At 44.0% G+C, this 25,653-nt stretch overlaps 1 protein-coding gene across 3 annotated transcripts; it reads right to left on the bottom strand.

The window, feature by feature from the left end:
• Window positions 1–685: 685 nt before the first annotated feature.
• LOC106571029 (jun dimerization protein 2) lies at window positions 686–25,270 on the bottom strand. 3 transcript variants are annotated; one of them, XM_045695533.2, is made up of 5 exons: window positions 25,109–25,270; window positions 22,543–22,602; window positions 6,260–6,484; window positions 5,280–5,384; window positions 686–2,568 (listed from the first exon to the last, which is right to left on the bottom strand). In XM_045695533.2, exons 3-5 carry the CDS (start codon window positions 6,476–6,478, stop codon window positions 2,365–2,367), a joined length of 528 nt encoding a protein of 175 aa, XP_045551489.1. In that variant the 5' UTR covers window positions 6,479–6,484; window positions 22,543–22,602; window positions 25,109–25,270; the 3' UTR covers window positions 686–2,364. The 3 variants fall into 3 exon arrangements, with proteins under 3 accessions (XP_045551489.1, XP_045551486.1, XP_045551488.1); XM_045695530.2 differs by having other exon boundaries at window positions 6,260–6,487; window positions 25,109–25,252; XM_045695532.2 differs by having other exon boundaries at window positions 6,260–6,487; window positions 22,547–22,602; window positions 25,109–25,252.
• Window positions 25,271–25,653: the final 383 nt, after the last annotated feature.

Below are 25,653 nucleotides of genomic sequence, written 5' to 3'. Positions count from 1 at the left end.
TTCACGGTTTGGGCTCCGCCTCTTAGTTCCAGTGAAGGGAAACCTTAACGATTCGGTGCTTCCAACTATGTGTCAACAGTTTGAGGAAGGCCCATTCCTGTTTCCTGTGCACAAAGCAAGGTCCAGACAGAAATGCTTTGTCATGATCGGTGTGGAAGAACTTGACTGGCCTGCACAGAGCCTTGACCTCAAACCCATTGAACACCTTTGGGATGAATTGGATATTCCATATTAATGCCCATGATTTTGAAATGAGATGTTATACTAGCAGGTGTCCACATACTTTTGGCCATGTAGAGTATCTCGTCATTATGTCCAAATATCCAGTAGAGCTCAACTTTTTAGAGAAGGGGGTAGCTACCTCCCAATATGGCGACCGGAGTATTGGCGAGTAGGTGAAAGTAGTGGGCATGTGGAAAGGAGTGGGTGTGTTGAAATGAAAGTAGGGGGCATGTGAACATTTCTGGGTAACAATTTAAGGACCTTACTGTGGTCCAAAAATAAATAACAAAAAAATTGCTTCTTAGCAAAGAGCAATTTCTCAAGCATTAATTTTGCTAGGACTGTCTGGGAGTGGTTTGAGTTGGGGAGGGGAAAACGGAAAATTAGCTGTTATTGTCAGAGAGATTTGGAACAACATTATTCCAACCTCATAGTGTGGAAATATATATAAAACACAGGTAAATAACTTTTTTGACTGCTCTGGGCCTTTTAATATTGAAAAATACAACGGGACACTAATGTCAAATGCAAAAAATCACATCAAGTGATTACAACAATACAGGGCACTTCATACACATTTCATACACATTATAAAGCAGTATAAAATAAGTATATTGAAATACAGACATTTGAATTAACAATGCCTTTTTTATAAACAACAGGAGTGTAAACATTATTTCATATAGTATATATATGTGCTTTTACTTTATGACGCCAGCGTCACCTCAAATCGGATCAACCGGATACTTCCATCGTCAAGGCAGAGGATATACAACAACAAAAAATAGCATTATAATATGAAATAAAAATATGTTCCAACTTGGTAATGGACTTGCATGTAATGGACAAATCCTAGAATACTACTACACCTGTATATTTCAACATGGTATACAGTACACTGGCTGACTACACCTGTATATTTCAACATGGTATACAGTACACTGGCTGACTACACCTGTGTATTTCAACATGGTATACAGTACACTGGCTGGCTACACCTGTATATTTCAACATGGTATACAGTACACTGGCTGACTACACCTGTATATTTCAACATGGTATACAGTACACTGGCTGGCTACACCTGTGAATTTCAACATGGTATACAGTACACTGGCTGGCTACACCTGTGTATTTCAACATGGTATACAGTACACTGGCTGACTACACCTGTATATTTCAACATGGTATACAGTACACTGGCTGGCTACACCTGTGTATTTCAACATGGTATACAGTACACTGGCTGACTACACCTGTATATTTCAACATGGTATACAGTACACTGGCTGGCTACACCTGTGTATTTCAACATGGTATACAGTACACTGGCTGGCTACACCTGTGTATTTCAACATGGTATACAGTACACTGGCTGGCTACACCTGTGTATTTCAACATGATATACAGTACACTGGCTGGCTACAGCTGTGTATTTCAACATGGTATACAGTACACTGGCTGGCTACACCTGTGTATTTCAACATGGTATACAGTACACTGGCTGGCTACAGCTGTGTATTTCAACATGGTATACAGTACACTGGCTGGCTACATCTGTGTGCCTCTACCGTTATAGAATATCACAATAACAACCTCTTTGTTTGTCTCAGAGTCGGTAAGTGCCGGTAAGAAGTGTCGGTAAGAAGTGTCGTTAAGAAGTGTCGGTAACAGATCACCATCGTGATTGATCTTAGTGTTTCCTCTTCAACATTATAGTTTCCACTACCGTCTTCCATCTGTCCCTTATTGTAATGGTGGTTGGTTGCAGTAAGTAAACGTTGTGGCACTGACTTGGGTTTCAAAACAAAACACTTATTATGATGCAGAGATAACTGGGTTGGGCATTAGGCTCCGCCCTCTTCCCTCAGAACCCAATCAGGTAACGTTACCAAGGTGTTACCGAGGCAACGGAACCCTAACAACCCTCCGGTGGTCTTTTGGGAAAAGACAGAGACAAGAGTCTCCAAAAGTCTCCAGCTTGGCGCTCGAGACAGTACATAAGTGCTTCAACAACAAATGCATCAGGTGATTTAAAAAAAAAATAATATTTCGTCATCATTGATGACAGTTTTTTCTCTCTCTCTCTCTCGGTGGATTCCTTCCTTCCCACCCTTGGGTTTCACTTTTCCGTCTGTGGTTTCACTTAGAGGCCTCCATCTTTTCAGCGGCCAGGTGTTCGAGCAGGGGGTTGGCCTCGCTCTCAGGGGTCTTGACGCTGTCGGTGCGGACGATGCAGGTGGGGCGGTGGAGGTTGAGCATTACCATTAGCGTCTGTCTCTCCATCCTCAGCTCCTCGATTTGGGCCTTTAGGTCAGAGTTCACCACCTCCAGACGCTCCGACTCCTACAGGGAGGACAGAGAGGGGAGGGGGGTATACTGTAAGGTCATTGATTTAGCCTTTATTTAACCAGGTAAGTCATCGAGAACACTTTCTCTTTTACAATAATGACCTGAGGTCCCACTTTAAACAAACTATAAGCAGGACTGGGATGTAATGGATTACATGTAACAGATCTTTTTTTAAATGAACTGTAATCCGTTACTTTACCAGCATTAAAACGGTAATCCGTTACTTTACCAGCATTAAAACTGTAATCCGTTACTTTACCAGCATTAAAACGGTAATCTGTTACTTTACCAGCATTAAAACGGTAATCCGTTACTTTACCAGCATTAAAACTGTAATCCGTTACTTTACCAGCATTAAAACTGTAATCCGTTACTTTACCAGCATTAAAACGGTAATCCGTTACTTTACCAGCATTAAAACTGTAATCTGTTACTTTACCAGCATTAAAACTGTAATCCGTTACTTTACCAGCATTAAAACTGTAATCCGTTACTTTACCAGCATTAAAACGGTAATCCGTTACTTTACCAGCATTAAAACTGTAATCTGTTACTTTACCAGCATTAAAACTGTAATCCGTTACTTTACCAGCATTAAAAATATACTTTTGAAAAACGGGATGATTACCTCCAATGATTACTTTTAAATTCAGAAAAAAAGGATGTTTGCGAAAAAAAAACCTTTGACACTTTTCTGTTTTCTCATTCAAATCAGTGTTGAAAAAAAAGTATCAAATTTAAATTTGTTATTTCCTGAACGAGTCTGACCACCAATCAGAGACCACTATGATGACACACCAAATGATGACCACCAATCAGAGACCACTATGATGACACACCAAATGATGACCACCAATCAGAGACCACTATGATGACACACCAAATGCGTTTGGATTGTGGGGAAAAAGCGGGAATAGGCTGTTATAGACTACAGTCCAAGCTATATCTTATAATGGTGCGACTGCTGTCGACATCCAGAGATGATCCAACTTGATTAAACGCTTGGAGGTAAGGATGACAGCAGTGGTGTAGTCTACAGGCGATACGGATATCACTTATTATTGATAATCTCTGTAGCGCATTGATGTGAATCACACTGCTGCTCTGTCATGTAACTATTATTATTGATAACTACATTGATGTGAATCACTCTGCTGCTCTGTCATGTAACTATTATTATTGATAACTACATTGATGTGAATCACTCTGCTGCTCTGTCATGTAACTATTATTATTGATAACTACATTGATGTGAATCACTCTGCTGCTCTGTCATGTAACTATTATTATTGATAACTACATTGATGTGAATCACTCTGCTGCTCTGTCATGTAACTATTATTATTGATAACTACATTGATGTGAATCACTCTGCTGCTCTGTCATGTAACTATTATTATTGATAACTACATTGATGTGAATCACTCTGCTGCGCTGTCATTTAACTTTTTGCGCCTTACGGGTTGTGGTTGTTGTGGATGGCTGTTCACAAAAGTATATGTGTATTTTAAGCCAGTAATAGTTGAATTGAAGAAGTTTAAGCTGCCTATCGCTCATTGTTTTTGCGACCAGTGGACAGCCAGTGAAAAATGTTCTCTTGCAACAGCTGCATAGTGAGGATCCCAGCCTATGGAATAGAAGTTTGAGGAGAGTTCCTCCCTTCTAAACCCCACCGTGGTGTTGGGCTCCATACTGTCAAAAACAAGTTTCATTTGAGAAGACCACAAGTGGGACATTTATTGAAAATCCATACGCCTAACAGAGACATGCACACTTTTGACAGACTTAAACAGCTGCAAATTATCAAGATATTTAAAGTGTCACCAACAAAAACTTAAACAATAGCAAACTATAGCAAATGCAACATGCAAATAGCACTTTTCAGTAGTGCTCAAAATATGCCATTCCATGACCAGAGTTGATTTTTCAACTGGAAGCAATGAGCCGAATCAGTCCTCCATGACAACAAAATCATAAACAGAGTAGGCTAATTATGCTCAGTCTAATCTATATTTCCATATTTCCAAGTCCTATTCTTGAAGATCAAGGAGTATTAAACTAATTAGAATGACTAGAAATCTGACAGACTTTGTTTATTAATGTAAAGATATAGCCTAATCATATTATTATATGTAGTAGAAAGCGATGGGTTAGAATAAGCCTACATAACCCATAAAGTAAAATGCGACATACATTTATGGCCAGCTATGTACACGCTAACGTTGATTTATCCTGCAATAAATGTTGTTCAATTGGTAATATACATTTTTTGTCTTCTTCTAATGTTTCTTGAAAGTTATTAAAAAGTAACTGGAAGTAATCAGATTACTTTGGGTAATCCAAAAGTTATGTTACCGATTGTAATTTTGGACGGGTAACTAGTAACTAATGGATTACATTTAGAAAGGAACCTACCCAACCCTGACTATATATAAAGAACACCAGAGTATACATAAAGAACACCAGAGTATACATAAAGAACACCAGAGTATACATAAAGAACACCAGAGTATACATAAAGAACACCAGAGTATACATAAAGAACACCAGAGTATACATAAAGAACACCAGAGAATATATAAAGAACACCAGAGTATACATAAAGAACACCAGAGTATACATAAAGAACACCAGAGTATACATAAAGAACACCAGAGTATACATAAAGAACTCAGCCGCCATTTTGAAAAAGAAAAGAGACTGACCCTTTGGAGGAAGTCTGTTCTCTCCTTCTTCTTGTTCCGACATCGTGCTGCTGCCACTTTGTTCTTATCTCTCCTCCGTCTCCTCCTCTCATCGTCCTCGTCCATCTGCAGGGAGAAGAAGTATTGTGATTAGCTAATGGTGACCTTATTCAAGGCCTACATATTATTAAATATAGTTATTCCAACCTTGGGTTCTATCTTTCCTGCATTTTATACTCCTGACACAATAGTGTTTCACTCCTAGTTTTGTTTTATTGGGAATTTCAAGTTACTACGTCTCAGTTTGATACCTGTGCTTGCCATCTTGGAGGCAAAAGTGAATAGTTTCAGAGAACCCAGATTGAAATGATTAAAGGCTGAGTCAAAAACATGATTTTCCTGTGTTTTATATATATATATATTTCCACACTATGAGGTTGGATTAATACTGTGAAATTGTGTAAAAGGCCCTTTTACAGTAAGAGCTGTTTGAAAAGACCGCCTGAAATTTCAGCCTGTTTTGGTGGGATGGAGTTTTGGCCTGCCTCATCTCCAGGCCGTAAATTAGTTAATAGACCAATAAGAAAGATAGTTCCAAACCTCTCTTCCAATAACAGCTAGTTTTCAGTTGTCCCCTCCCCACTCAGACCACTCCCAGACAGTCCGAGCAAAAATCTTGCTTGAGAAATTGCTCTACGCTAAGAAGCAAGTTCTGTTTTGTTTTACCATTTTAATTGAAAACAATCACAGTAAGGTACTTAATTGCTCCCCAGAAAGGATTTGATATAAAGATAAAAATGGCTGCATTGACGCTTTAAGTTGTGTAACATCTAAACTACTTCTGAAATTGCCCACTTGGTGGAGCTAAAAGTTAGACAGGCTGACAATATCTAAAAATCAGTCGATCATAAAATAACAGATCCTGGCATCCCTCGAAAAAATCAACATCCACCACCATTCCTCCTCTTCATCCTCCTCTTCCTCCACCTCCTCCTCCTCACCTCTCCCTTGATAGCGGTGAGCGGCCTCTTGCCCAGCCGTCCCAGGATATGCAGCGGTGACAACATGGCACCCAGGTTCCTAAAGTCCTGTGCCAGTTTGAGCTGGTCGGTGAGCGTGGTGGCAGATATGCCGGCCAGAAGGCCCAGGCTGGGCAAGGACCCAGCCGTCAGGGAGGGGTCAGGAATCTGACCGGGCATCATGTCAGACCCAGCTACCATACACCACTGCTGTGGAAGGAGAGAGAGGGAGAGAGGAGAGGTAGAGCGAGGAGAGGAAGGGAGAGGGAGAGAGGGAGGAGAGGAAGGGAGAGGGAGAGAGAGAGGGAGAGAGAAGGGAAAGGAAGGGAAAGAGAGAGAGAAGGGAAAGGAAGGGAGAGAGAGAGAGAGAGGAGAGGAAGGGAGAGGGAGAGAGAGGAAGGGAGAGGGAGAGAGAGAGAAGGGAAAGGAAGGGAGAGAGAGAGGAGAGAGGAAGGGAGAGGGAGAGAGGAGAGGGAGAGTAACGAGATGAAGGGAGAGGGAGAGAGGAGGGAAAGGAAGGGAGAGAGAGAGAGAGAGAGAGAAGGGAAAGGAAGGGAGAGGGAGAGCGAGGAGAGGAAGGGAGAGGGAGAGAGAGGAGAGGAAGGGAGAGGGAGAGAGAGGAGAGGAAGGGAGAGGGAGAGAGAGGAGAGGAAGGGAGAGGGAGAGAGAGAGAGGTTAAGATTAAAATCATCCTGTCAATGACTGATGTAATAACATTATTTGTCACATCAGAACCAACCACACAGGGAGAAGAAGAAGAAAAAGGAGGTTAATTTAATTTCAACCATAGGATATTTTCCTTTCCCACCCAGTTTAAAAGCTATTGTCCAATATCCTCCACAGACAGCCATTTAACGGAATTGGCAGACTGGATTTAGCTGAATTCTACACTGGAATGTTAATCTACACTAGTATCTTGGCTCCATGTTCAGCCTGTGATTAATCATGTATTGCATTGATTTGCCCACAATCACTGAACAAAAAAAGAGAGGGGTGGTATGCAATAAAAAAAAATCAAGAGTTTGACCACAGGACTTCTTATTGCAATCAGAGAGAGCGAGACAGAGAGAGAGAGACAGAGAGAGAGAGCGACAGAGAGAGAGAGAGACAGTGAGAGAGAGACAGTGAGAGAGGGACAGTGAGAGAGAGAGAGAGACAGAGAGAGAGAGACAGAGAGAGAGCGAGACAGAGAGAGAGAGCGAGAGAGAGAGAGAGACAGAGAGAGAGAGAGAGAGAGAGAGAGAGTGAGAGACAGAGAGAGAGAGAGTGAGAGACAGACAGAGAGAGACAGAGAGAGAGTGAGAGAGAGTGAGAGAGAGAGTGAGAGAGAGAGTGAGAGAGAGAGAGAGAGAGAGAGAGAGTGTGAGAGAGAGAGAGAGACAGTGAGGGACAGAGAGAGACAGAGAGAGAGAGACAGCGAGAGAGAGAGACAGCGAGAGAGAGAGACAGCGAGAGAGAGACAGAGACAGAGAGTGAGAGACAGAGACAGAGAGAGTGAGAGAGAGTGAGAGAGAGAGTGAGAGGCAGAGAGAGAGTGAGAGACAGAGAGAGAGAGAGAGAGAGAGAGAGAGAGAGAGAGAGAGAGAGACAGAGAGAGTGAGAGGCAGAGAGAGAGTGAGAGAAAGAGTGAGAGAGACAGAGAGAGAGTGAGAGACAGAGAGTGAGAGACAGAGACAGAGAGAGAGAGAGTGAGAGAGAGAGAGAGAGACAGAGAGAGAGAGGCAGAGAGAGAGAGAGAGTGAGAGAGACAGAGTGAGAGGCAGAGAGAGAGTGAGAGGCAGAGAGAGAGAGAGAGGCAGAGAGACAGAGAGAGAGTGAGAGAGACAGAGAGAGAGTGAGAGACAGTGAGAGAGACAGAGAGTGAGAGACAGAGAGAGAGTGAGAGACAGTGAGAGAGACAGAGACAGAGAGTGAGAGACAGTGAGAGAGACAGAGACAGAGAGTGAGAGACAGAGAGAGAGAGTCTCAGAGAAACATGCAGTCACAGTCCTCTGTGAGAGAAATAAAGGCTGTACAAAGCAGCCCCACAGTTAAGACATTTCTCTAATAACATGTTAAAACCAAAACTCCTGATGGCCAAATAGAAAACAAATGTTGCTCATGGAACGGTGCATCTGAACCCTACTGTCTGTATTTAATTCCCATACAATGGGCGTATGTCTAGTTCACATGCACCTCGGCTCCAATACACACCAGTATTTTCAGTATCAAGCAGTGAATCAAAAGGTTATGGCCTCTCTGTACAAAGCCCTCATCTCAGCCTAGACCCAACAAAGATGTGTATTGTGAGGTGAGCAGGACAGGACAGCTGACTGTGTGCTGCTTGTGGAGCTGACCAGCTGACTCCCTGTCTGGGTCCCAAAAGGAACCCTATTCCATATCGAAATAGGAACCATAGAGCCCTGGTCAGATGTAGGGACCATAGAGCCCTGGTCAGATGTAGGGACCATAAGGCCCTGGTCAAATAGTGCACTATATAGAGAATAGGGTGCCATTTGGGACTCAGTACCCTGTTCCTTACTGACGACACTGGAAGACTGTAGTTCCTTTCTCAGCTAAATAAAAAAAAGCCAGAAAGAGAGACAGAGAGAGAGTAGTCTGACAGACTACCACCCCCAGACATACAGCTACCTAGACCAGCTGGCCTACTGTAGTCTGACAGACTACCACCCCCAGACATACAGCTACCTAGACCAGCTGGCCTACTGTAGTCTGACAGACTATCACCCCCAGACATACAGCTACCTAGACCAGCTGGCCTACTGTAGTCTGACAGACTACCACCCCCAGACATACAGCTACCTAGACCAGCTGGCCTACTGTAGTCTGACAGACTACCACCCCCAGACATACAGCTACCTAGACCAGCTGGCCTACTGTAGTCTGACAGACTACCACCCCCAGACATACAGCTACCTAGACCAGCTGGCCTACTGTAGTCTGACAGACTATCACCCCCAGACATACAGCTACCTAGACCAGCTGGCCTACTGTAGTCTGACAGACTACCACCCCCAGACATACAGCTACCTAGACCAGCTGGCCTACTGTAGTCTGACAGACTACCACCCCCAGACATACAGCTACCTAGACCAGCTGGCCTACTGTAGTCTGACAGACTACCACCCCCAGACATACAGCTACCTAGACCAGCTGGCCTACTGTAGTCTGACAGACTACCACCCCCAGACATACAGCTACCTAGACCAGCTGGCCTACTGTAGTCTGACAGACTACCACCCCCAGACATACAGCTACCTAGACCAGCTGGCCTACTGTAGTCTGACAGACTATCACCCCCAGACATACAGCTACCTAGACCAGCTGGCCTACTGTAGTCTGACAGACTACCACCCCCAGACATACAGCTACCTAGACCAGCTGGCCTACTGTAGTCTGACAGACTACCACCCCCAGACATACAGCTACCTAGACCAGCTGGCCTACTGTAGTCTGACAGACTACCACCCCCAGACATACAGCTACCTAGACCAGCTGGCCTACTGTAGTCTGACAGACTACCACCCCCAGACATACAGCTACCTAGACCAGCTGGCCTACTGTAGTCTGACAGACTATCACCCCCAGACATACAGCTACCTAGACCAGCTGGCCTACTGTAGTCTGACAGACTACCACCCCCAGACAAACAGCTACCTAGACCAGCTGGCCAACTGTAGTCTGACAGACTACCACCCCCAGACATACAGCTACCTAGACCAGCTGGCCTACTGTAGTCTGACAGACTACCACCCCCAGACATACAGCTACCTAGACCAGCTGGCCTACTGTAGTCTGACAGACTACCACCCCCAGACATACAGCTACCTAGACCAGCTGGCCTACTGTAGTCTGACAGACTATCACCCCCAGACATACAGCTACCTAGACCAGCTGGCCTACTGTAGTCTGACAGACTACCACCCCCAGACATACAGCTACCTAGACCAGCTGGCCTACTGTAGTCTGACAGACTACCACCCCCAGACATACAGCTACCTAGACCAGCTGGCCTACTGTAGTCTGACAGACTACCACCCCCAGACATACAGCTACCTAGACCAGCTGGCCTACTGTAGTCTGACAGACTATCACCCCCAGACATACAGCTACCTAGACCAGCTGGCCTACTGTAGTCTGACAGACTACCATATTTTCTCCTCTTTCTCAGGCTGCTACCCAGGATCAGTGTTTGATGATGCAACACCCTCTCTGTGTTCTTGCAGTCAAGCAGAACAGCCAGCTGGCACACACACACACACACACACACACACACACACACACACACACACACACACACACACACACACACACACACACACACACACACACACACACACACACACACACACACACACACACACACACACACCACACACACACACACACACACACACACACACACACACCGCACTGTACCCAGACCAGACAGACAAAGACAGCCACACAGAACAGGGTAGAACACAACAGGATATAACAGGGTAGGGCAGGGGAGAACAGGGGAGAACAGAGCATAACAGGGTAGAGCAGGGTAGAACAGGGTAGAACAGGGTAGAACAGAGGAGAACAGGGGAGAACAGAGCATAACAGGGTAGAACAGGGTAGAACAGGGTAGGGAAGGGGAGAACAGAGGAGAACAGGGGAGAACAGAGCATAACAGGGTAGAGAAGAGCAGGGTAGAACAGGGTATAGCAGGGTAGAACAGGGTAGAACAGGGTAGGGCAGGGGAGAACAGAGGAGAACAGGGGAGAACAGAGCATAACAGGGTAGAGAAGAGCAGGGTAGAACAGGGTATAGCAGGGTAGAACAGGGTATAGCAGGGTAGAACGGAACACGGTAGAACGAAACAGGGTAGAAAATAACAGGGTATATCAGGGTAGTACCGAACAGGGTAGTGCGGGTAGAGAAGAATAGGGCAGAGCAGAACAGGGTAGAGCAGAGCAGGGTAGAGCAGAATAGGGCAGAGAAGAACAGGGCAGAGCAGAACAGGGCAGAGCAGAACAGGGTAGAGCAGAGCAGAATAGGGTAGAGCAGAACAGGGTAGAGCAGAGCAGGGTATAGAAGAGCAGAACAGGGTAGAACCAAACAGAGCAGAACAGGGTAGAACAGAGCAGAGCAGGGTAGAGCAGAACAGGGTAGAGCAGAGCAGGGTAGAGAAATTAGAGCAGAACAAGGCAGAGCAGAACAGGGTAGAGCAGAGCAGGGTAGGGATGAATAGGGTAGAGCAGAAGAGGGTATAACAGAGCAAGGGAAGAGCAGAGTATAGCAGGGTAGAACAGAGCAGAGCAGGGTAGAGCAGAGCAGGGTAGAACAGAGCAGAGCAGGGTAGAGAGGAGCAGGGTAGAACAGAACAGAGCAGAGTAGAGCAGGGTAGAGCTGAGCAGAGTAGAGCAATGTAGAACAGAGCAGAGTAGAGCAGGGTAGGACAGAGCAGAGCAGAACAGAGCAGGGTAGAGCAGAACAGAGCAGAGTAGGGTAGCACAGAGCAGAGCAGAGTAGAGCAGGGTAGAGCTGAGCAGAGCAGAGTAGAGCAGGGTAGAACAGAGCAGAGCAGAGCAGGGTAGAACAGAGCAGAGCAGAGCAGGGTAGAGAAGAACAGAGTAGAGCTGAGCAGAGCAGGGTAGAGCAGAGCAGGGTAGAGCTGAGCAGAGCAGGGTAGAGCTGAGCAGGGTAGAGCTGAGCAGGGTAGAGCAGAGCAGGGTAGAGCAGAGCAGGGTAGAGCAGAACAGAGCAGAGCAGGGTAGAACAGAGCAGAGCAGAGTAGAGCAGGGTAGAGAAGAGCAGGGTAGAACAGAACAGAGCATAGCAGGGTAGTACAGAACAGAGCAGGGTAGAGCTGAGCAGAGCAGGGTAGAGCCGAGCAGGGTAGAACAGAGCAGGGTAGAACAGAGCAGAGCAGAGTAGGGTAGAGCTGAGCAGAGCAGGGTAGGACAGAGCAGAGCAGAGTAGAACAGAGCAGAGCACTGCCTAGTGGAAGGGGCCTCAGGAGAAGCCAAACACACAGCACAGTCTGGGTGGGAGAGGAAATGGCATGTATTAGTTAGGAAATAGAACTGCACTCAAGGCAAGTCCTGTCCTGCAAGCACACGCCCAGGATCAATCAAATATGACACGTGGGTGTGTGTAGGTGGGTGCGTGAGCATGTCTGTCTGTCTGTCTGTCTGTCTGTCTGTCTGTCTGTCTGTCTGTCTGTCTGTCTGTCTGTCTGTCTGTCTGTCTGTCTGTCTGTCTGTCTGTGTACATAAGTATGTGTGTGCACTCAGGCACATGTACACTCAGTGTATATAAATATATATATACACATACTGAGTGTACAAAACATTAGGAACACCCCACCCCTTTTACCCTCAGAAAAGCCTCAAGTCGTCAGGACATGAACTCTAAAAGGTGTGGAAAGCGTTCCACAGGGATTCTGGCCCATGGTGACTCCAATGCTTCCCAAAGTTGTGTGAAATTGGCTGGATGTCCTTTGGGTGGTGGGCCTTTCTTGATACATCCGGGAAACTGTTAGCCTAGTATCTAGCTTATACAGGGTCAGCAGTAGGCCTACATAGAGCAACCTTCAAACTTAGTGATAGGCCTACATAGAGCAACCATACACTGTCTCCCCCAAACTCAACTCTGGACCTCGAAGTCAGTTCCACTGCTTTTTAAATTGTTTTATTGTTCCCCTCTAATCAGGGACTGATTTCGACCTGGGACACCAGGTGGGTGATTCCCCCTCTAATCAGGGACTGATTTAGACCTGGGACACCAGGTGGGTGATTCCCCCTCTAATCAGGGACTGATTTAGACCTGGGACATCAGGTGGGTGTAATTAATGATCAGGTAGAACAGAGAACCAGCAGGCTCCGGACCTGGTAGGGTAAGAGTTGAATACCCCTGGTCTATCTACTATGGGAACAACTGCAACCTTTTTGCAAGCAACATTGCAAAAAATGAATAAAATAACATTTACCTCATAATATATGTTAACTGGAATGCTCATTTCCTGTTTCCTAATTGTCATCTCCTTATTTTCATACTGGACCTAAATTACAAGGGTTGCATTTGTACTAAACAATTTTATATGTCAGAACTTAAAAGGAATGTACAAAATCTGGTATATGGTTTGCCTCATACATTGTCTACTGTTATAATTTTAAATTGACAACATAGAGCTCAACATGTAAACAATGTCTGAGTTTAGCTATTCTCTGCTTCAGATGACAGATGACCATTAGGCCAATAATGCCATCACACTGTAGGCCTATGGCTGCATTGGTGATGCATGCTATAGGATAAGCTACAGAATGGGTTCAGATAGCTGATATACTGACAAAGAGTGACAATCAAATAAAATAGATTTCAGATTTTACAACTAGACAAAATGAAAATGTTGATTTGAGAATACCAACACAGAAACACTATCTGTCTTTTAGAGTGGCAGGGAACCTAGTGGTTAGAGTGTTGGACCAGTAACCAAAAGGTTTCTGGATCGAATCCTCGAGCTGATAAGGTAATAATCTGTCGTTCTGCCCCTGAACAAGGCAGTTAACCCAGTGTTCCTATGCTGTCATTGTAAATAAGAATTTGTTCTTAACTGACTTGCCTAGTTAAGAGTAGTTCACTATGTGAGAACAGAGTGCCATTTTGGACTTAGACATTGACTTATGTTTGCTGCAACTGACCACACCACTCTGGTCAGAGAGAGAGATAGTGTGTTTGACATGGAGAGGAGAGGAGAGGAGAGGAGAGGAGAGGAGAGGAGAGGAGAGGAGAGGAGAGGAGAGGAGAGGAGAGGAGAGGAGAGGAGAGGAGAGGAGAGGAGAGGAGAGGAGAGGAGAGGAGAGGAGAGGGGAGAGGCTATTGGCCAGTGTTACATCATCTACTGACGGGAGGAGAGGAGAGGAGAGGAGAGGAGAGGAGAGGAGAGGAGAGGAGAGGAGAGGAGAGGAGAGGAGAGGAGAGGAGAGGAGAGGAGAGGAGAGGAGAGGAGAGGAGAGGAGAGGAGAGGAGAGGAGAGGAGAGGAGAGGCTGTTGGCCAATGTTTCGCTGGCTGTTGGCCAATGTGTTAATTTCTAGCATTGCTTGAAAAGCCAAGGTTATGTGGTATAGGCGTACAGGGAACTCCATGAATTCTTGTACTGCAGCGGCTGGGTTCTGGTTAGTCCGTACTTGAATGCAGCTCCTCCGTGGTTATTTAACCCACTCATGACCTAATGCTTGTGGCAGTAGTCAGCTGGTCTAGATGCTTCTGATCCCATTGCAGGTGCCTCGACTTAGTCAGGATTTGACTGAAACGTGAATTGCAATGATCCTCGGCCTGCGTTCCAAAAGGTATACTATTCCCAGTAGCGCACTATATAGGAGATAGAGCACCATTTAGCACGCATCCTGGATGATGGATGATCACCCTGGATGAATGATGGATGATCACCCTGGATGAATGATGGATAATCACCCTGGATGACAAATGATGGATGATCACCCTGGATGAATGATGGATGATCACCCTGGATGAATGATGGATGATCACCCTGGATGAATGATGGATGATCACCCTGGATGAATGATGGATGGTCACCCTGGATGAATGATGGATGGTCACCCTGGATGAATGATGGATGGTCACCCTGGATGAATGATGGATAATCACCCTGGGTGAATGATGGATGATCACCCTGGATGATGATGGATGATCACCCTGGATGACAAATGATGAATGATCACCCTGGATGATCACCCTGGATGAATGATGGATGATCACCCTGGATGAATGATGAATGATCACCCTGGATGAATGATGGAGGATCACCCTAGATGAATGAAGTACCTATCTTGGATATTAACCCATCCTGAAGTCTCTTACATAATGTCCTCATGATCTGTTCCAGACATTTCCACTAATATGAATAATACCAATCCCTTCTACCGCCCTACCACACAGACAGGCTACCATTTGGCTAATGATATCTATTAATGATAGCTAATGATAGCGACTGTCATAGCCTCAGACAACTCATACATGACAATACAAACAGGTCTGGGACCAGGCTTAAATTTGGTAATGAATATTATGGAAAGGTTTAGTCATAGTGAACACGGTTTTGAGAGGCTTGTTTCTCAACGCTGGGCCTGCCAGAGGAAGGATGCATGCTGCGTGCACATCAAGCCTGATGAGGCCGTTAGAAGAAGGAGAAATGAAAGCTGTGGGCTGAGATCCTGTATTCTTTTCTCACACGTTTCTATGAGTTGAATGACTCAAGATGAACCACAACAGAGCAGAGAAGAGCACAGAACAGCACTACGCTGTCCCACACTACACTACACTGTCCTACACTACACTACACTGTTCTACACTACACTGTCCTACACTACACTGTCCTACACTACACTACACTACACTGGCCTACACTACACTACGCATCACTACACTGTCCTACACTATACCTCACTACACTACACTGGCCTACAATACACTACACTGGCCTACACTACACTATCCTACACTCCACTGTCCTAAACTACACTGTCCTACACTACACTGTCCTACACTACACCTCACTAAACTACACTGGCCTACACTACACTGGCCTAAACTACACTGTCCTACACTACACCTCACTACACTGCCCTACACTACACTGTCCTACACCACAGAGCCCTATTTGTTACTACTCAATGATCTATTTAACCAATAAGGTCCGAGGGGGTGGTGGTATATGACCAATATACCATGGCTAAGGGCTGTTAGGCACAATGCAACGTGGAGTACAGCTCTTAGCTGTGGTATATTGGTCATATACCAACAACCCCCAAGGTGCCTTATTGCTGTTATAAACTGGTTACCAAAGTAATAAGAGCAGTAAACAAGCCATTTGTGTCATACTCACAAATATATATATATACCATTCAGGACTCGAACGACCCAATTTATAACGTTGTTTACACCTGGATGTCTAGTCTTTACATACACGTTGTCATATTTGTACATTTTGTAGTGAAGTGTTGATTCATTGAAGTGAAGTGTTTAAACTTGTTTTAATTGTTAAACTATTATTCAAGATGAACTAGTTTCAATGTTGATTAATCACAGTGGTTCTGTCTGTATTTTCTATTTAACCTTTTTCTAACCAGGGCCCTATGGGAACTTTTCTTAATTAACCAGGACGTGTCTTAACCAGGGCCCTATGGGAACTTTTCTTAATTAACCAGGACGTGTCTTAACCAGGGCCCTATGGGAACTTTTCTTAATTAACCAGGACGTGTCTTAACCAGGGCCCTATGGGAACTTTTCTTAATTAACCAGGACGTGTCTTAACCAGGGCCCTATGGGAACTTTTCTTAATTAACCAGGACGTGTCTTAACCAGGGCCCTATGGGAACTTTTCTTAATTAACCAGGACGTGTCTTAACCAGGGCCCTATGGGAACTTTTCTTAATTAACCAGGACGTGTCTTAACCAGGGCCCTATGGGAACTTTTCTTAATTAACCAGGACGTGTCTTAACCAGGGCCCTATGGGAACTTTTCTTAATTAACCAGGACGTGTCTTAACCAGGGCCCTATGGGAACTTTTCTTAATTAACCAGGATGTGTCTTAACCAGGGCCCTATGGGAACTTTTCTTAATTAACCAGGACGTGTCTTAACCAGGGCCCTATGGGAACTTTTCTTAATTAACCAGGATGTGTCTTAACCAGGGCCCTATGGGAACTTTTCTTAATTAACCAGGACGTGTCTTAACCAGGGCCCTATGGGAACTTTTCTTAATTAACCAGGACGTGTCTTAACCAGGGCCCTATGGGAACTTTTCTTAATTAACCAGGACGTGTCTTAACCAGGGCCCTATGGGAACTTTTCTTAATTAACCAGGACGTGTCTTAACCAGGGCCCTATGGGAACTTTTCTTAATTAACCAGGACGTGTCTTAACCAGGGCCCTATGGGAACTTTTCTTGACTAGGGCCTTAATGGGGATTTTATTTTTTTACCAGGGCCCTATGGGGCCTTTCTTTGACCAGCCCTATGTGACCTGTAGTGCAATATGTAGGGAATAGGGTGCCAATTGGGACACAGCCATAGTCACACATCAGGCAATGTCACAACACAATAGCAGCATGTGTATATATATAATTATTTCGCTTCACAAAAGAACGGTGACATCTGGAAGTGATATAGTTCTATAGCTGTTGCTTCTGTCTCAGGGTGTTTCATGACCTCTCAATGGCTTTCTGTCTTTTTCTTTTTCTATAAAATATGTTGTTCCAGAGACTACATACATTTTTTTTTTGTTTTAAATAGGTTTCACCCTTCCACTTCTGGGTGTTCACTTCCATACTGTCCATCTAGGTTAGGCCGTCTCAGCCTCTGTCCAATGTTTATACATGCCATGTGGATTGACTTAGAGACAAAGAAAACACACTGCCATGTGCCCATAGCACTAGGCAAGGATCTGCTCCTACTCCAGCTGTTGTGTGGATAGCTGTTAACTAGGTCTAGTTGTTGTGTGGATAGCTGTTAACTAGGTCTACTTGTTGTGTGGATAGCTGTTAACTAGGTCCAGTTGTTGTGTGGATAGCTGTTGACTAGGTCTAGTTGTGTGGATAGTTGTTAACTAGGTCTAGTTGTTGTGTGGATAGTTGTTAACTAGGTCTAGTTGTTGTGTGGATAGTTGTTAACTAGGTCTAGTTGTGTGGATAGTTGTTAACTAGGTCTAGTTGTGTGGATAGTTGTTAACTAGGTCTAGTTGTGTGGATAGCGGTTAACTAGGTCCAGTTGTTGTGTGGATAGCTGTTAACTAGGTCTAGTTGTTGTGTGGATAGCGGTTAACTAGGTCCAGTTGTTGTGTGGATAGCTGTTAACTAGGTCCAGTTGTTGTGTGGATAGCTGTTAACTAGGTCTAGTTGTGTGGATAGCTGTTAACTAGGTCCAGTTGTTGTGTGGATAGCTGTTAAGTAGGTCTAGTTGTTGTGTGGATAGCTGTTAACTAGGTCTAGTTGTTGTGTGGATAGCTGTTAACTAGGTCTAGTTGTTGTGTGGATAGCTGTTAACTAGGTCCAGTTGTTGTGTGGATAGCTGTTAACTAGGTCCAGTTGTTGTGTGGATAGCTGTTAACTAGGTCCAGTTGTGTGGATAGCTGTTAACTAGATCTAGTTGTGTGGATAGCTGTTAACTAGGTTTAGTTGTTGTGTGGATAGCGGTTAGCTAGGTCGAATTGTTGTGTGGATAGCTGTTAACTAGGTCTAGTTGTTGTGTGGATAGCTGTTAACTAGGTCTAGTTGTTGTGTGGATAGCTGTTAACTAGGTCTAGTTGTGTGGATAGCTGTTAACTAGATCTAGTTGTGTGGATAGCTGTTAACTAGGTTTAGTTGTTGTGTGGATAGCGGTTAGCTAGGTCGAATTGTTGTGTGGATAGCTGTTAACTAGGTCTAGTTGTTGTGTGGATAGCTGTTAACTAGGTCTAGTTGTTGTGTGGATAGCTGTTAACTAGGTCTAGTTGTTGTGTGGATAGCTGTTAACTAGGTCTAGTTGTGTGGATAGTTGTTAACTAGGTCTAGTTGTTGTGTGGATAGTTGTTAACTAGGTCTAGTTGTTGTGTGGATAGCTGTTAACTAGGTCCAGTTGTTGTGTGGATAGCTGTTAACTAGGTCTAGTTGTGTGGATAGCTGTTAACTAGGTCCAGTTGTTGTGTGGATAGCTGTTAACTAGGTCTAGTTGTTGTGTGGATAGCTGTTAACTAGGTCTAGTTGTTGTGTGGATAGCTGTTAACTAGGTCCAGTTGTTGTGTGGATAGCTGTTAACTAGGTCCAGTTGTTGTGTGGATAGCTGTTAACTAGGTCCAGTTGTGTGGATAGCTGTTAACTAGATCTGGTTGTGTGGATAGCTGTTAACTAGGTTTAGTTGTTGTGTGGATAGCGGTTAGCTAGGTCGAATTGTTGTGTGGATAGCTGTTAACTAGGTCCAGTTGTTGTGTGGATAGCTGTTAACTAGGTCTAGTTGTTGTGTGGATAGCTGTTAACTAGGTCTAGTTGTGTGGATAGCTGTTAACTAGATCTAGTTGTGTGGATAGCTGTTAACTAGGTTTAGTTGTTGTGTGGATAGCGGTTAGCTAGGTCGAATTGTTGTGTGGATAGCTGTTAACTAGGTCTAGTTGTTGTGTGGATAGCTGTTAACTAGGTCTAGTTGTTGTGTAGATAGCTGTTAACTAGGTCTAGTTGTTGTGTGGATAGCTGTTAACTAGGTCTAGTTGTGTGGATAGTTGTTAACTAGGTCTAGTTGTTGTGTGGATAGTTGTTAACTAGGTCTAGTTGTTGTGTGGATAGTTGTTAACTAGGTCTAGTTGTTGTGTGGATAGTTGTTAACTAGGTCTAGTTGTTGTGTGGATAGTTGTTAACTAGGTCTAGTTGTGTGGATAGTTGTTAACTAGGTCTAGTTGTGTGGATAGCGGTTAACTAGGTCCAGTTGTTGTGTGGATAGCTGTTAACTAGGTCTAGTTGTTGTGTGGATAGCTGTTAACTAGGTCTACTTGTTGTGTGGATAGCTGTTAACTAGGTCTAGTTGTTGTGTGGATAGCTGTTAACTAGGTCTAGTTGTTGTGTGGATAGCTGTTAACTAGGTCTAGTTGTTGTGTGGATAGCTGTTAACTAGGTCTAGTTGTTGTGTGGATAGCTGTTAACTAGGTCTAGTTGTTGTGTGGATAGCTGTTAACTAGGTCTAGTTGTTGTGTGGATAGCTGTTAACTAGGTCTAGTTGTTGTGTGGATAGCTGTTAACTAGGTCTAGTTGTTGTGTGGATAGCTGTTAACTAGGTCCAGTTGTTGTGTGGATAGCTGTTAACTAGATCCAGTTGTTGTGTGGATAGCTGTTAACTAGGTCCAGTTGTTGTGTGGATAGCTGTTAACTAGGTCTAGTTGTTGTGTGGATAGCTGTTAACTAGATCCAGTTGTTGTGTGGATAGCTGCAATGCATTAATGTAGGGGAGGAACGAGGCAGGCAGCCTGGCTACCATCTCTCCCAAGAGAAAGGCACTGGAAGGCATTTCTACTTAAAATAAACCCAGAGAGACAGAGAGAGAGAGAGAGAGAGAGAGCGAGAGACAGCGAGAGACAGAGATAGAGAGCGAGAGACAGAGAGCGAGAGACAGAGCGAGAGACAGAGAGCGAGAGACAGAGAGAGCGAGAGACAGAGAGAGCGAGAGACAGAGAGAGCGAGAGACAGAGAGCGAGAGCGAGAGACAGAGAGAGCGAGAGACAGAGAGCGAGAGACAGAGAGCGAGAGAGACAGAGAGAGATGTTCAGTCCGGGTCCCGTCGGCCCTAGTAGCCTGTCGGCTCGCCAACCCTCCCCATTAATCCACAGCAGTGTTCAATATACGCAGAAACCATCCCACGGATGTGCCCGGGCAGGCAGCCAGGCACTGGGGCATTTAAACCCCTCAACACACACTCATAGGCATGCACATAGACAAACACTCATAGGAACACACAAACACACTAATTAATATATACTGTTAGAATGAGCAGGGGTTAAGTTGGAGCTGTTAGGCCGGGGTATTGATGGTAGAAGAGTCTGGGGCTGTTAGGTCGGGGTATTGATGGTAGAAGAGTCTGGGGCTGTTAGGCCGGGGTATTAATGGTAGAAGGGTCTGGGGCTGTTAGGCCGGGGTATTGATGGTAGAAGAGTCTGGGGCTGTTAGGCCGGGGTATTAATGGTAGAAGAGTCTGGGGCTGTTAGGCCGGGGTATTGATGGTAGAAGAGTCTGGGGCTGTTAGGCCGGGGTATTGATGGTAGAAGAGTCTGGGGCTGTTAGGTCGGGGTATTGATGGTAGAAGAGTCTGGGGCTGTTAGGCCGGGGTATTAATGGTAGAAGGGTCTGGGGCTGTTAGGCCGGGGTATTGATGGTAGAAGAGTCTGGGGCTGTTAGGCCGGGGTATTAATGGTAGAAGAGTCTGGGGCTGTTAGGCCGGGGTATTGATGGTAGAAGAGTCTGGGGCTGTTAGGCCGGGGTATTGATGGTAGAAGAGTCTGGGGCTGTTAGGCCGGGGTATTGATGGTAGAAGAGTCTGGGGCTGTTAGGCCGGGTATTGATGGTAGAAGAGTCTGGGGCTGTTAGGCCGGGGTATTGATGGGAGAAGAGTCTGGGGCTGTTAGGCCGGGGTATTAATGGTAGAAGAGTCTGGGGCTGTTAGGCCGGGGTATTAATGTAAACCTAACCAGACTAAGGGTATAGGGTGCTATATTAGGGTATAGGATGCTATATTAGGGTATAGGATGCTATATTAGGGTATAGGGTGCTATATTAGGGTATAGGGTGCTATATTAGGGTATAGGCTGTTATATTAGGGTATAGGCTGTTATATTAGGGTATAGGGTGCTATATTAGGGTATATGGTGCTATATTAGGGTATAGGGTGCTATATTAGGGTATAGGGTGTTATTTAGGGTGTTATATTAGGGTATAGGTTATTATATCGGGTATGGGGTGCTATATAGGGAATAGGGTGCTATAAATAGGGAATTGGGTGCTATAAATAGGGAATAGGGTGCTATAAATAGGGAATAGGGTGCTATAAATAGGGAATAGGGTGCTATAAATAGGGAATAGGGTGCTATATAGGGAATTGGGTGCTATATAGGGAATTGGGTGCTATATAGGGAATTGGGTGCTATATAGGGAATTGGGTGCTATATAGGGAATTGGGTGCTATATAGGGAATTGGGTGCTATATATAGGGAATAGGTGCTATATAGGGAATAGGTGCTATATAGGGAATTGGGTGCTATATAGGGAATAGGGTGCTATATAGGGAATAGGGTGCTATATATAGGGTATAGGGTCCTATATAGGGTATAGGGTGCTATATAGGGAATTGGGTGCTATATAGGGAATAGGGTGCTATATAGGGAATTGGGTGCCAATATAGGGAATAGGGTGCTATATAGGGAATAGGTTATTATATAGGGAATAGGGTGCTATATAGGGAATAGGGTGCTATATAGGGAATAGGGTGCTATATAGGGAATAGGGTGCTATATAGGGAATTGGGTGCCAATATAGGGAATAGGGTGCCATTTCAGACGCATCCAGTGACTGAGGCCATTTCCAGGACAACATTAACTTCATGACACTGTTTCTTTCACTGATGGAACACCAACAACCATGTAAAACATTGAGAAACCAGGCGATGTAAACTCTAATAACAGACTGTAATAACACACTGGTTATCTCACAAGGAGCAGACGGATCATTTTCATAAAGATGATGATAATGGAATAGGCAACTTACTCACAAGTTGGACTGCAATCCCCTTCTGGTGGCTGGTGGTGGTACAGTATGTTTTAGACACTGTAAGAAGATATGAATAATAGTTATTTTAACTCATATAACCTGTTTCAAAATAGAAGAAACATGCTTCAGATATACAGTACCAGTCACTGTATAGTTTGGACACACCTACTCATTCAAGGGTTTTTTATTTTTTATTTTTTTTACTATTTTCTACATTGTAGAACAATAGTGAAGTCATCAACACTATGAAATAACACACATGGAATCATGTAGTAACCAACAAAAAGTGTTAAACAAATCAAATTATATTTTAGATTCTTCAAAGTAGCCACCCTTTGCCTTGACGACAGCTTTGCACACTCTTGGTATTCTCTCAACCAGCTTCATGAGGAATGATTTTCCAACAGTCTTGAAGGAGTTCCCACATATGCTGAGCACTTGTTGGCTGCTTTTCCTTCACTCTGCGGTCCAACTCATCCCAAACCATCTCTATTGGGTTGAGGTCGGGTGATTGTGGAGGCCAGGTCATCTGATGCAGCACTCTCCTTGGTCAAATAACCCTTACACAGCCTAGAGGTGTGTTTTGGATCATTGTCCTGTTGAAGAACAAATGATAGTCCCACTAAGCGCAATCCAGATGGGATGGTGTATCGCTGCAGAATGCTGTGGTAGCCATGCTGGTTAAGTGTGCCTTGAATTCTAAATAAATCACATACAGTGTCACCAGCAAAGCACCCCCACACCATCACAACTCCTCCATCCTTAACGGTGGGAACCACACATGCGGAGATCATCCGTACACCTACTCTGCGTCTCTCAAAGACACGGCGGTTGGAACCAAAAATCTCAAATTTGGACAAATCAGACCAAAGGCCAGATTTCCACCGGTCTAATGTCCATTGCTCATGTTTCTTGGCCCAAGCAAGTCTCTTCTTCTTATTAGTGTCCTTGAGTAGTGGTTTCTTTGCAGCAATTCGACCACAAAGGCCTGATTCCTCTGAACAGTTGATGTTGAGATGTGTCTGTTACTTGAACTCTGTGAAGCATTTATTTGGGCTGTAATTTCTAAGGCTGGTAAATCTAATGAACTTATCCTCTGCAGCAGAGGTAACTCTGTGTCTTCCTTTCCTGTGGTGGTCCTCATGAGAGCCAGTTTCATCAAAGCGCTTAATGGTTTTTGCGACTGCACTTGGAGAAACTTTCAAAGTTATTGAAATGTTCTAGATTGACTGACCTTCATATCTTAAAGTAATGAGGGACTGTTGTTTCTCTTTGCTTATTTGAGCTGTTCTTGCCATAATGTGGACTTGGTCCAAATAGGGCTATCGTCTGTATACCACCACTACCTTGTCACAACACAACTGATTGTCTCAAACGCATTAAGAAGGAAAGAAATTCCACAAATTAACTTTTAACAAGGCACACCTGTTAATTGAAATGCATTCCAGGTGACTACCTGAGAGAATGCCTAGGTTGTGCAAAACTGTCATCAAGGCAAAGAGTAGCTACTTTGATGAATCTCAAATATAAAATATATTTAGACTTCTTTAACACTGTTTTGGTTCCAAATGTGTTATTTCATAGTTGTGATGTCTTCACTATTATTCTACAATGTGGAAAATAGTTTTTTTTTTTTAAGTTAAGAAAAACCCTTGAATGAGTAGGTGTGTCTGAACTTTTGACTGTTACTGTATATATATATATTATTAACTTTCTAAATGATGAAGATGATGGAGATAAAGGAGGAAGAAGAGGGATGATGAGGATGATAATAATTTATCGTCATCATAAACATATAATCGAGTTATTTGCCACGAGCATGGCAGTGAGTTCACATGCAACTTCAAATGCATAAACGGAAATGTCAGCCTGTCTGTGTGAACTTGAGTGGGCTGCTAGTCTGTAACTGTAGCCTACAAAAGCAATGTGAAACAATACTATGCATTTTTTTTTTCAACACAAATAAAATCACCAAGAAAACTAAAACAAAACGTTCTCCCCTCATACGAAAGAATGTCTTTCAATTCCGCTTTCTGTTCTACATACTGCTGATAGCCCACAATGCTGCAATGTATAACAAACCTAATGTTACATAAGGTTGAACCTCGCAGCGGGGATTGCTTGTGGTTGATATTAACTTTCACCGTCTCCTTACATCGTAACAGCGAAAAATGAATTCTCGGACATGGCAGAATCTATTCTATAGTAGTGTTCAAGGCAAGCTGCAAGCGATATTCATTCGCTACGTTGTACCGTTTGACAAAGAGGTTGTAACAATATAACAACAAAAGAGTTGTTGTGCAAAATCCATGAGAAAAAGTTACAATATAAATGCTTTTATAATGCGTCTAGTCTAGTGCATTACACTATCGCAAGCGGAAACTAGTCAAATAAAGTTGTTGTAAAATAATACAATTGTAAAAACCGATCATGAAACACAAAAACATAACTTAAAACCTATTAGAAAAAAGTTTAAAATTTGTAAAAATGTCTAAACAGTTAATCGAGTTAGTCTAAATTTAGTAACCTAAACCAGAAATAGTAAATTAATAGGTTAATTTACCTGTATTAGGTCCCGTAATCCGTGGTGATATAACGTGTCCGTAACTTATGAATCGGATATAGGTTTTGATACTAAAAGTCGTTGCGTCAGCCGGTTTAAATAGTGATCGGTATTTGGGAGGGTTCGGGAATGCGGAACTTGCTTGTCCCAGACCTGAGCATGGATAGAAATACAGGCAGGCCTGAATAAAACGTTCCACCCCTAGCAACCAGAAAAACACACAACATTCTGGTGTGAGGAAACTTTCAGATGCCTGTTTTGTTAAACTGGAGAGACCCAGTGCATCCACGCCAAGTTGTGGCTATAAACATACAAATGCATTAACAAAATAAAAGTTATTGTGTGTCTCTGTGTGTGTGTGTGTGTGTGTGCGCGCGTGCGTGTGTGCGTGTGCGCATGCGTGCGCGCGTGCGTGTGTGTGCGTGTGCTAAAGAGGGAGAGCAAGAGAGCAATTTAATATATTTAGAGTTGTAATCGGATGCTCCGTCAATTCACCTTAAAGTCAGTTCAGCATGTTGCACGGGCTGCTCTTATTTGGTGTACTG

This window comes from Salmo salar, chromosome 15 (genome assembly GCF_965601325.2).
Source record: "Salmo salar chromosome 15, fSalSal1, whole genome shotgun sequence".
In the NCBI taxonomy this organism is placed as follows: domain Eukaryota; kingdom Metazoa; phylum Chordata; class Actinopteri; order Salmoniformes; family Salmonidae; genus Salmo; species Salmo salar.
This window is presented reverse-complemented; position numbering and strand designations above follow the sequence as displayed.